At 48.2% G+C, this 12,610-nt stretch overlaps 1 protein-coding gene across 1 annotated transcript in view; it reads right to left on the bottom strand.

Moving 5' to 3' along the window:
- LOC119465898 (constitutive coactivator of PPAR-gamma-like protein 1 homolog) overlaps window positions 1-12,610 on the bottom strand; it is a 66,060-nt gene that overhangs the window by 27,737 nt on the left and 25,713 nt on the right. Inside the window, exons 4-9 of the mRNA XM_049657941.1 lie at window positions 11,387-11,487; window positions 7,109-7,265; window positions 6,077-6,195; window positions 5,131-5,340; window positions 2,602-2,815; window positions 521-807 (exon numbers count right to left, since the gene is read on the bottom strand). Of these exons, the coding sequence (XP_049513898.1) occupies window positions 521-807; window positions 2,602-2,815; window positions 5,131-5,340; window positions 6,077-6,195; window positions 7,109-7,265; window positions 11,387-11,487 (1,088 nt within the window). The remainder of the gene's footprint in view (window positions 1-520; window positions 808-2,601; window positions 2,816-5,130; window positions 5,341-6,076; window positions 6,196-7,108; window positions 7,266-11,386; window positions 11,488-12,610) is intronic.

The raw sequence follows: 12,610 nt of genomic DNA, 5'->3' as shown, positions 1-12,610 counted from the left end.
AACTGTAATCGCAAGTTCCTCTTACCGGAGACTGAACACCTCTGCCACCAGGCTGCACATAAGCTGCAAGCGAGCAGATATTTGATTCGCTATTGCGCTGGGTCTTGAATCGTAACTTTCAATACTTCTGTAGGAGAGCCACTGCTATGAAGCAAGACCAGTAGCGCTTAAAAATTATTTTGTTGTATCCAAGACAGTGGAATCTCGTTGATACGATTCTGCATAATACGTTTTTCGGGATAATACGTTTCTTTTTCTTTTCCCGATAATACGATTTGGTTTGATATGATTTTCGGATGATACGCTCTATTTTCTGGTTCCCGTAAAGATTGTATCATCGAGATTCCACTCTAATTTCTTTGGGAAGGCCCAAATGTACTAGTACAGACGGCCACTTCTCTGTCGAGAGCCCATGCCATGCGAGCTGCGAAGTGCAAAAAGTGACAGCGTTTGCGTTTCTGCTCTGTTCGAAAGATGACGTTTGCGGCAACTGCAGCAGTGGCAACAGTGGGTGGGTTACCTGGGACATGAGGAATCGGAGCACGGCGCAGGGGATGAGCAGATGCTGGGGCACATAGGCCGTGTTGAGCATGAGGGGCACGTCGCTGCGCAGGCAGCTGAGGAACGCGCGTAGCCGGCACTTCTTGTCGTCCAGCGATGGGCCCAGCCACAGGCGCTGCACGGTGGGCACGGGCCAGCCCAGCTGCACCCCTTCCACTAGCTCGTAAGGGCGCCGGCTGGCACCCTTGCCACCGCCTGAGCGACCCAGCCACTCCACGACCACCACGGGGGCCGGGCCTTTGGAGTCTGCCAGAGTAGCCAGGGTGGGAAACAAGAGGGTAATGGGAGCTGCAGACACGTTGCATGCCCAAAGCTATAGCCAAACCTCGTCTTAGCGAACACGAATATACCATACTGACTTGCATAATGAACTTGCCTCCCTTTTTTGTCCTGGAGAATTGCCTTTTTGTTTTTTTACCTTGGTGAAAAAAAGCACACCCGACATTTAGGGCTGTTTTCAGAATGTTATCGTTAACTCAACACGACTGGCCAGTGCCGTCGGCCGTTGCAGAACCGTTGGATTGTGTCGTGATAGAGCAAACACCTTTTGAAGCAACCAATGCTAAACACCGGCAACATTAACGAGAATGACTCAGGGCCGCAGGGACGCAACTTGTCAACCGCATGCTTTCGTTACTGGTGATGCACGCAGCTTCAGCATCACAAATGTTCTAGCTTTTAGTGTCACGCAAGTGCGGTGCCGGCAGAAAAAAAGAAAGACAACGCACTTGGCCAGCCTTTCACCATATCACCTCACCTAGCATGCTCTATGACCATAACATAACAAGTACTGTATTTACTCGACTCTAACGCGCCCTCGTTTGTAACGTGCACCCGTTTTCCGTGACGACAAAAAAAAAAAAAAAAAAAAAAATTCATATACAGCACCGCGCACCTCATGCTTTCAAACAGAAATACAACTTTCTCTCATTTGGAAAAACAGGTTTCCTCTCGATGCACTGATGTTGCGATAAATAAAAAAAAGTCGCAGTTTCGCCCGAAAGGCGAAGCATCGAATGCAATAGCAAATTAGTAGACCACTATACAAAGTAAGGATAGCAGTTTTATCGGCTGTATAAACTTGCAAACATTCGCTTACTAAATAAATTAGCAAGCACAGTGTCATGCGCGCACTAGCAAACATGAACACATCTTGCTCGTTCACCGCGGAAACGAATTGACCTTCGTGCTATCATGTCTCTCGCCTCAACGCGACCTATAAGCGGCGAAAACATGGCGCGCAGCAGACTTTCCCCGTCGCAGATTGCTTTCGAGATAGGGCCAAGGCGATTGTATCATCGAAGTGGATCGTTGCAAATTACATCCTGCTTCAGTCCACTGAAACCGTTCCGCATTGCTTTGCTGGGGAAAATCCTCTCCTTCTGTTTGCGCCAGTCTCGAACGCAAGTTTCGGATTTTCCGAACACCCGTGATGCGGCCCGATTTCCGTCCGTCTCCGCACACATGATCACTTTCCTTTTAAATGCGGCATCATGATGAACTCGGTACTTCATGCTGATAGAGCAGACGCAGAAAACGTGAAGACAGACAGTAGACCATTGCCTAAGCACGTGTACTGCAGCACATGGAGGAAGCTACGGTAGCTAGGCTCGACACACATGCGAGGCGGCCAAATTGAAATGCTGACGGCTATATGGTAACGCAGATTTAGGGTCATACTCAATTCTAACGCGCACGCAATTTTTGGATTTATTTTATCGGAAAAAAAGAAAGAAAAAAAGTGGCCGTTAGATTCGAGCAAATACGGTATTGGCCATGCTAAACTGTGTCAATTCTCACGCTGTTCGCAACAACGAGATCCAACTGCATAGAGGACGTTTGTTGAGCTAAAACAGCGCAACAAAGACGAGCTTGCCGATGCACACAACAGGGCTAGAGTTACTGTATATGCTCCCAAAGGACAGGGTACATGCATAGGGTGTTTATGAGAAAACGGGGCAAACGTGGTTCTCAAAATGCTAAGGAAGCCTCACCTCCTCTTTACTCCCACAAATCCTTCAAAGGCCACTGGATCCTTACCTTCAGAGATGGGGCTCTCCTTGCTCGTCTTGGAGGCCTCAGTGCCTGCAGCTGCAGCAGCCGCCTCCCTCTTTTGCCTGGCGACAAACGCATGGTGGTGCATGTTGAACAGCACCGCGTAAACCATCTGCCGGATGGGCCGGAACAGAGTCACTCCCCAAGGGATGTCACGTGGAGCCTCGTCTTCAATGGCCACGGGAATCTTGATGGCGCCCTATCACAAAGAAACCACACGCAAGTCAGATTGGTAGTCAGACTGGCAACCGACCACCTCAAAGGTTGTGGTCAGTTCATTGGCAGCGCAAAGTACTCTTGCCTCACAGCAGGGTTTATCTTAACGGATAATTTTAGCCAGTACTTAGCGCACTTTCCGGACTAACTCCCACACTTGTGCAAGTCACACCCCCACTTCTCGCGGGTTTTGAAGATAAAATCGGTATATAAGTCGCACCTGCATATTAGACTCCCCTACTTTCACTCAGTCGGCATAACGAAACAATGCACGCAGGTGCGCTCATCATCATTTTGGATGTCGAAACATCACTCTAGACATCGAAACGCAGTCGAACCCATTCCGACTATGTTTTGAACCCAACGAACTCGATAGTTCCAGGAAAAGTGGTTGTTGTTCAAGTAGTTCGCTAAATGTGGACTCTCCCTTCAAGCACAAAAATTAACGACCTTGTAGCCGGCGTTGGCAGTTACAATTCGACACCATTCTGATCCAAAAAAGCATTTTCAATACGTTCATTTTTGTTACTGGCACTTTTCAGAATAACTGCAAGTTTCTATTAAAAACGTCAAAGAATAAAATATGAATATTCCCTGCAGTTGGACTGGAGCGGAGGGAGAGGGAGGATGCGCACTGTTCGGTGGCACTTCCGTGCTTCGGAACCAGATGGCACTACGGCAGTTAAAGTTGGTCATCCATTCGCCATGTGCAACGCTCTACCAAAAGGCTCACTGTAAAAACATGGCCATACCCACTTTTGGTACGTCTACGTAAACAACCCATCCAGTATACTGAAGCTGTCTACAGTAGAATCTCGTTGATACGATCTTCACGGGAACTGGAAAATACAGTAGAACCCCGCTGTTACGTTTTTCACGAGACCGTAAAAAAAAAAAACGTAAGAGCCGGGAAACGCAAGAGCCAGGAAACAGGAAAAATTGAGAAATGGGAGTAGTGTTGAACTGCACACAATATTATTTTAATTCTTACGTGCGACAAAAAGTAGTTTCGCCCGACAGCCGGAGTATCGATTGCGGTGAGCTATACAAAGTAAGAATAGTAGTTTTATCGTCTGTATAAACTTGTAAACATTCGGTTATTAACTAATTAACAAACACGGTGTCAGCGCCCACAGGCACACATGAACACATCACACTCGATGAGCGCGGACACGCGCAGTTAAGCGCCGCTGCAGAAGCGAGCGAAGTGACCTTCGTGCTGTTGTCTATCGCTTCAACCCTAACTGAGCGCCGAGAACACGCAGCACGCACAAAGCCACGAGCCGCCGACGCACCTACACTGCGTAGAATCTACCCCCACGCAGATCGCTTTCAAGATAGGGCCCGCGGGACCGCGCGCGCGCCGCCGCGCAGTATGATGCCGGAGCACAACGCTGCCCGCTACCCCCCCCCCCCCCCCCCCCGCTCCCTCGCTGGTGCCTCGAGCGCAACGGAAGGAGGTGCGCTGCCTCTCTGCTTTTCTTTCGCGCGCGAGACGCGGTCGTCGGCTCCCCTCGCACGCTTTCACTCGCACATTCAGCATATGGCCGCGCGGCTTCCCTCGCTTACTCGCACATACACCATACGGCGCGCGGCGACGTATGCTGTATGTGCGAGTGAAAGCGTGCGAGGGGAGCCGACGACTGCGTCACAGAACACCCATACACTGCGTCTCGCGCGCGAAAGAAAGCATACGGCGCGCGGCGACGGCGTTATCGCCCTTGGACTTTTTACGGAACATCTATGAGCCAAAACGAATTTTAGGGCCGCAACGCGTCATAGACATCATCTTTAGATAGCAAAAGCGGATATCAAAGGCCATACTTTTGCTGGCGGAAACCGAAAATACGTAATAAATGTCGCCCCCAGCACTTTGGGCGGCCAATGCCATCGTCAAGCAACCAAGCCAAGCGACATGAAAAGTAAAAATGGCCGCTCGGGCCGGCGCGGTGTCGCAGTTCGCAACGTATGATGCGGGAACGGTCCCACAGTTGCGACGTAACAGCGGGGTTACCAATGCATTGGGTTCTATGGGAGCTGTGCCGGGACCGGCCGAAAACGACGTAACAGCCGGGAAAACGCAGCACCCGGGAACGTAACAGCGGGGTTCTACTGTAAAGTGTATCATCCAAAAATCATATCATCGAACGTATTACCCAACCAAATCGTGCTTAAAAAAATAACAAAGAAATCCCGAAAAAAGTATTACACAGAATCATATCAATGAGGTTCCACTGTATTGTGACATGCGAGGTCATGGCCTAGCGCAATGAAAATCTAGACAAGCAACATCCTCACCTGGGACAGCAGCTGGTAGATCCAGGGGGACATGAGGCCCTTTTGGTGACGCTCGCTTGCTGTCCGCATCACCTCCGGAGGCACCTTGGGCAGCTTGGGTGTCTCGGGCATAATGAATGTACCGCCAACACGGCCCTCAGCACCGCTGCTGCCACCGGCACTTGCCTGTTCGCCGCCGGTGCTGCCTGCCCCGGCACTGCCCTTCTGGCCCTGAAGCAGAAGCGGTGCAAGAAAAGTGAGATGAAGCATCCAACACACCGCCAACAGGGGTGTAGACAGAAGATGTCAGGACAGACCCGCCAGGATTTGTTTGACCCCCGTGAAAACATTATAAACAAGGAAACACCCATAACCGACGCAAGCCTTCCCATTGACAAACACTTGGCTAGCCCAGAGTAAGCGCCCCCCTCCACCCACATGAAACCGCTGCTCTGGCTGAGTAGTGCCAACCTTTGATGTACGCCGCTGATGCCGGATTCGTCACTCACACCAGTTAGGTTGACGGTACTTAACCTGGTCGGTGGAAACATGTATGGAGGGGCTTCAGCCTAGATTAGAGGCAGTCGAAAACGTCAGGTAGAGCTAGTGTGTTGGCACCTCTTCACTGTTTTTGTATTCTTTACAAATCCACAGCTCACTTCACCTCAGCAGACTCAACCTGTTGGGTATTTCAGAAATCCAGTCTACAAGTGAAGTTTAATGTTAGCATCTCTTTAAAATGAGGCACATGACAGAAAACATTCTAAATGACATCAATGCAAGAGTTACTGACTTGCTGCACAGATGGCACAATACAAACAAACGGAACATTACAGCTCGGAAGAAGCTACGATAACTACCTAGTCAAACGGTTTTCTGTGAAGTAGTTCCCATTTTTCATGCACCGTACATTGATGATTGGGTTGCCAATAGATCTACATCCACACGATGCAGGGAGGGGGCTTACCTTACGTCCTTGCCAAGATTTAGGGCTCTGGCGGCCGGGGCTGGAACTGTTGCTGCTCGATGAGCTTGGGCCCGGGGCGCCACCATTCACGTGTGCAGGGCCATTTTGCTGTGCAACACCTGCAGCGCAAGTAATCCGTGAGCACCGATAGGCAGAATAAGCCGAAGCTTGCTCATACTCACCAATATTTTCGCAGGCTATGGCACTCGCACTCATGCCTACACACACTTGTCGGCACTTGCTCACCTTCCTACTCAGGCCTACTCATCCTCACCGACACTCACTAGCATTCATAGTCCCTTCCATTTACATATACCAGCACCCACCAACACTCATACACTTGTATACTCCCACTAGCCAACAGTGACTCGCGTTCACTCAAAATCGCCACTGGGTTTCATTCGTACTCGCATTATTCGGCACCTCACTCCTGTTCACACTCACTCCCGTTCATACACATTTCAACTCATCTTACGCCTGTGAAATGAATGGGGAACAAATGAGTCCAAATACTTGCGAGTATGCTGACCTATGCCCCCAAGAACCCTTGAGAACCACACGCGTTGGGTCTGCAAACGATTAGCAGCAACTACTGCCAACGACTAACAAAGTTCGTGCTAGCACTTGCTAGAAAGAATGGCATATCGCGTGTGGGCATAAAGCCCATAACACTTCAAACCGATTTCGAAAAGCACAGCCTGAACTGACAGTGTTGTGAAGTCGACACTGCATGCGCAGTATAGGCACACTGCAACAACACGCGGCTCACATTGGGAGCTACACGACGGGAGAATGTAGAACACGTTTGCTAACCACCACCACCCCAGAATTTCAATGAAAAATTATTTTAGCAAAGCACCACAACGAGCAAAATCCTGTGAATGAATTTTTTTGCTGTGCTAGCACTGTAAAAGAAACGGATTTTATCATCGAAATTCGTTTTTATTTTTGGACTGCCCAATTATTTGGACATTTCCGGGGCCACGCTGTATGCGCCCGAAAAATCAGTCAGCAACTGTACTTGCGACGTACCGTTGGCATCTGCTGCGGCGCTGTCATCCTCGGTGCTCTTCCGACTTAAGTCCAGCGGTTCACCTGGCTTGTAGGCACCATTCATGATACTTCCATTGACACCAGCTGTCGGGTAGCCCCCGCCTGTTGCCTGGCGGTATGCCGTCAGACTTGACAACTGTCGAAGAGAAAGGGGAAAAGGAGAGCAGCCAGTGAAAGAGTAAACTTGGCTCACATGAGCTTAACACTAGCGGAGGTTAAAATTCACATTAAATTCTAAGATTTCACATGCCAAAACCACAATCTGATCATGAGGCACGCCGTAGTACGGGGCTCCCGATTAAATTTCTGACCACCTGAGAGTTCTTTAACGTGCACCTAAATCTAAGTACATGAGCATTTCTGCATTTCGTCCCCATCAAAATATGGCCACCACAATGGTGACTGAACCTCGGACACCTCAACGCCAAACCACTGGGCTACCGCGGCGGGTAGCAGTGGAGGTCCGAGAGCACAAAACGTACACGGTCAAAGATCGATTTTTCGGACATGCCTGATAATTTGAACGCCATCCCGGCACCACCACATACCAACAAGGAATCCCGCAACACAATATCAGGCGTATAGGGTGACCTCACGGGATCAGGTGTATAAATCTGAAAAGAAAAGAAGTTCAATGGCAGTTAACTACACAACATACCTTACTCTATCAATTCACTCAGTCGCCAGAGACGAAAACCGCTTGTGAACTGACAGGATTCTAGTCCAAGGACGGGGCCACTAATCACTTACGACAGTTCGCAGCACACAATCAGTATGTCCAAGGAATTTGTCATGGAAAACACTCATTGTGCAATGAGCAGTGCACATTGGGCAGCCTAAGTGCACACTGGCAGTCGCTACAGCTGACTGTAGGCGCCCTTGCATGACCGCTGGCCATTGTCATGTTTTTATGGTCTAGCTTCCCTCGATACCGGCTTCAGGTTCCTCGTGCTGAAATGCTTTCAGATGCTGAAACTCCTCGCCATCTCATTTCTTCATGAACGCAGGTTCGAAGTGGCAATAATCATGCCACCACCACCCCTATTTTGATTATCTTGCGTCCTTGAACTAGCGCTCTTGCACACCGATTCACTGGCAGTCAGCCATAGCTATCACAGCCACAGTGGCCATTTGTTTGGCCCCTTGGTGCTTGGTGTGTTTGGTGCACGGCCGTGTAGTCATCTTGTGCTGTCGTGCGCTTTGCAATGCTAGGCGTAACTGCTTCGACTCTCTACCAAGCTTCCGATTTCCGTGCCGTGCTTTTCATTGAAAAGATTCGCCGCTGTCAGCAATGGCATCAACTTTGCCTTCCATCATCTTTGCAGATGGCTTAGAAGTGCGGAGAGTACCACCGTAGGTTGACGAAGGGAAAGAAAGCTGCCGTCATCAAGCAAGGTGAGAGCGGCCGGTCGCAAGCCGATGTGAGCAAGAAGTTCAGCATTTTCAAGCAGACGATTTTGGATTTCTTTAAAAATAAGGTGAAGACCTTGTAAGCAGCAAGAAAATCAACAGGGGCTTGAAAAAAGAATGAGTCATGGCGTCAAATCGAAGCCTTCGGAAGCTCTCCTTATGTGCTTTAAATGTTATGATCACCAAGCGGGTGCTGGTCTCAGGTTGCATTTCGAAGCAAAAGGCGGAGGAGGCTCTCCCGCTTCGAATGAATCTTGTGGACTTCAAGTTCGGTGATGGGAGGCTGAAAACTTCAAAAATAGGAATGGCAGATTTTCAAGACGTGTGGCATAAGCAGCACTGTTGACGGTTCAGCTGTAAAGCAGCGCCGCAATGGAAAGCTACAGTCTTTGTTGCAACTGTTCGCACCTGAAAAAAACTTTCAACTGCGACGAAATTGGATTGCTTTACAAGATGCTCCAACAGAAAACACTTGCCTTCGCTGGTGACCCTTGCCATATTGGCAAACATGGCAAAGAACAACTGACCGTTTTCGTCGGCAGCAACATGTAGGGCTCATCGTAGGGAAATAGAAGAATCCAAAGCGTTTTAAGGTGGCAGCCCTACCTGTTCTGTACGAAGCGAACAACAACGCTACAATATCGCACCAGTTATTCGAAGAGTATGTCTACAGGATGGACAGAAGGGCTGAACAGCAGAATCAAAAAGCTGTGCTGTTTGTGCACAACTGCACTGTGCATAGACACGTCAAGAACTATACAGGTAGCATTCCTGCCACGGAACACGAAAGCAGACCTCCAGCCGATGAACCAAGGCGTGATCCGCAATTAGAAGCTTCTGTATAGGTCCCGCGCGCTCATTCATACGGTGCTGTGGTCGGACAGGAGCATGAGTTACAACGTTGAAATCATGTCTGCTGTTGGCATGCTTTCGAATGCGTGGAAAGTGGTGGCAGAAGACACACTTTGCAACTGTTTTCAACACGTGGGCTTCACTTTCGGTACTGAGACGGTGATCACATCCCAAGATAATGACAGTGTGTTGTGATCGACAATCTGGGAGCCGCTGGTGTTTCAATCGCCACTGAGATAACATTTGAATGATTGCGTGGAATTTATCGACAATAACATGTCCGTCAAGCGATTCAGACAAGTGGTTCAAGTGATCCAGACAACTCTGTCACTGAAAAATGAAGAGCCGCACCTGCGCTGCCGATAAGCTCTGAATTCACGCGAATGCTGATAACGGTGTAGTCCTGTGCGAGAGATCATGGTTTTACTTATCAGCAACAGCCTCATTCTGATGGGGGCAGAAGGCAGAAATGCTTGTGCCCAATGAGCTTTGCATGTACATTAAAGAACTCCCAGCATTAGATATGATTTCACAGCTCTCCACTACAGTGTTTTCTCATAGATTGCATCACTTTGAGACTTTAAAAGGAACCTAAACAGATACACTGAATCAGTTTAGATCAATAAAGCATTCTGAAAAAAATTTACTTTCGTTGATTTCACGGTGATCGCTTGATTATTAGAAGAGGAAATGAAAGTCAAAGTTTCTTTTAGAAATTTGTGACGAAACCCCAGGGCCGCATGTTTGACGCAACAGACCGCAATGTATTTTTTGGTGTTTCTGCCGTTGTGGTTCAGTAAATGTTCTTGAAGCTTGCTAAGTTCGATCTTTGGCTCTTTTATCAATAAAAATTGAACTATGCCTGATCAAAGAGCATCAATTGCTGGTGTGGGAATTTCAGGCAGCATTGCCATGCGTCTTTCGTTCTTGCATTTTTTCTGGCTTACTGAGCGTCTTCTTGTGGTAAGAGTGGCTTTGCAGGTACAGTGAAATTACAATAATTCAGAATCACTTAATTCTAATTGACGGATAATTCGAACTGCTTTGTTGGTCATGACAAAGTCCTATGTATATGAATATAGAAAAACTCCCACAAATTCGAACTCCAAAAAACTATGCAACAGTTATTTCAACCAAAATCTCTCCCTCCCTCCCATGCACCGCTTTTCAGACAATAGTGCGTGCTTGATCCCATTACTGTGCGCTCGATCACATCATCTAGAACACTGGGCATATGGGAGGATGGCAGGCCTGAAGCCACCATCCTTCTCGGCTCACCCTCGCACATTTTCCCTCTCACCCACAGCAAATGGCACCCGAAGCCCGATCTTATCGTACTTGGACTTTACACGGAACCTAGGCTTCTTCCGGCACATGTCGCACACTGATGAAGCAAAGATACGACTTTTAATGTGAGCCCAATGACGGTTTTGGTTTCGCGTACTGTACTTTCTCAGGGGGCTCTCCTTAGTTTGAACTTCGTTTTAATCAAATAGATTTCCGGTCCCCCTTGGAGTTCGAATTAACGAGATTCTACTGCGCTGCGGAAAGGTAATTTCATTTTTTTTAGTGTCCCCCCCCCCCCATTAAAAAAAATCAATTATTAAAACAATCAAGTTAAAAATATAAAGTTACACCCAACTGCTTCCCATTAATCCGCAGTATTACAAGGCTATTCACATTCTGTTCTAAGGGAACTTGTGTTCGACTATGAACCTAAGGTATGGCGCGTTCCAATGCCATGTTGTCTCTTGCACTACGTTACATTTCCAGTTTTCTTTATATTAGGAATATGAAACTTATCGCAAGTTTAACCCTCGTTCATATTTTATCCTGCATTTTAACTTAAAAATAATTTCCCTTATGCCTTCCTTGGCTTCATTGTCTGTTGGCTGCTTGCAGTGATTACTCCACAAGCTATTTTTTTTTCTCCCAAATCGATCGGCTGCTCATTTACGCCGCATCCACCCCGATTTTAAACGCATTTGCTCTAACCTCTCTTTCGGCAGTCTCGGATGCAAATTTCGCAGGATCTGAACGCTGCAGGCCATCTTCTCCGGGTGATGACAAATCGAGGCTTGGTGAGGAAACATCAGCTGCACGAGACAAAAGACAAGACCAATTCTAGTAAACACAAAGCTGACTGTAGCTTTATCTTTACAGTACTACGACGGTACTATGAGCATCTGCCAGTAGCTTTTAACACAGTGCATGGCATGGAATTGAAATTTATCCCATTCTGCATTGAATCGGGATGGACTGTTGATAAATGTATCAATGTTATACAATTCTTGCCAAAGATGCGGCACACTCAATTGCAAGAAAGTCAAAGTGGCAGGACGACTCCCTGTGCATTTTCTGGTAAGTCCTCGAAAACTACTGAGTCATCAAATACTTTGATAAACACTGCACAGACAGTCATGTAGAGCTTTCTTATAGAGAAGATGAAGTCACAGACTCAAACAGTTCAAATTAATTACAGGCTGTAAGCATTACAAGACAGTGAGACCTATCCTTTCACAACTGTTCACGGAATAGGGCATATGAAACATCCTCTCAAGCATACTAGAGCCTTCAGCAAAGTTGTATGCAACAATTCTCTGCAATGCAATGAGTACACAGGGTACAAAGTGCAATGTCTGCAGTTTTTTTCCTTCTTGCGATTACTCGACAGAAATGGCAAAAGCATGTTGCGTATACACCAATAGAGGGGATATGCAAAAAGCATATCAACAAAACAAAGATCAACTAAAATGCCTGGTGGCATACACCATGCCACCATGGCAGACAACCATCACCTACGGCAACAGTGAAGAAACAAGGAGGGTACTGTGGGGATGCGCGACTCTCGCAGCGTCCCCTGATGTGTTTTCCCCGCATAGCTCATGTGTCCCATAATCCGGCTTCTCCGCGTGGCTAAGCGCTGGCGGTGGTCGTAGTGGTTGCGGCGCATTGCGAGAGATGGCGCGAGTGTTGCAATGCTAACGCCACCCAACGGCGAGGTGACTTGGGAGAAAAAGGTCGAAGGGGCTTTTCTCTTTGGCTTGGGATCGGCGACGAACACGCACGAACGCTTCGCGTGTGCGCCGGCCCGCTTCGCGGGACCGTCTCGCGAGGCTAAGAGCAGGACACCGGTATGGACGAACACGGATCGTTCGAACGCGCCACCGTTCGCGTGACCGCACACGTGAACGACTAGGCGATGGTGTCACACCATGG

The sequence above is a fragment of the Dermacentor silvarum genome, chromosome 10, assembly GCF_013339745.2.
Source record: "Dermacentor silvarum isolate Dsil-2018 chromosome 10, BIME_Dsil_1.4, whole genome shotgun sequence".
In the NCBI taxonomy this organism is placed as follows: Eukaryota; Metazoa; Arthropoda; class Arachnida; order Ixodida; family Ixodidae; genus Dermacentor; species Dermacentor silvarum.
The sequence above is the reverse complement of the archived record's forward strand: the minus strand, read 5'-3'. Positions and strand labels throughout refer to the sequence as shown.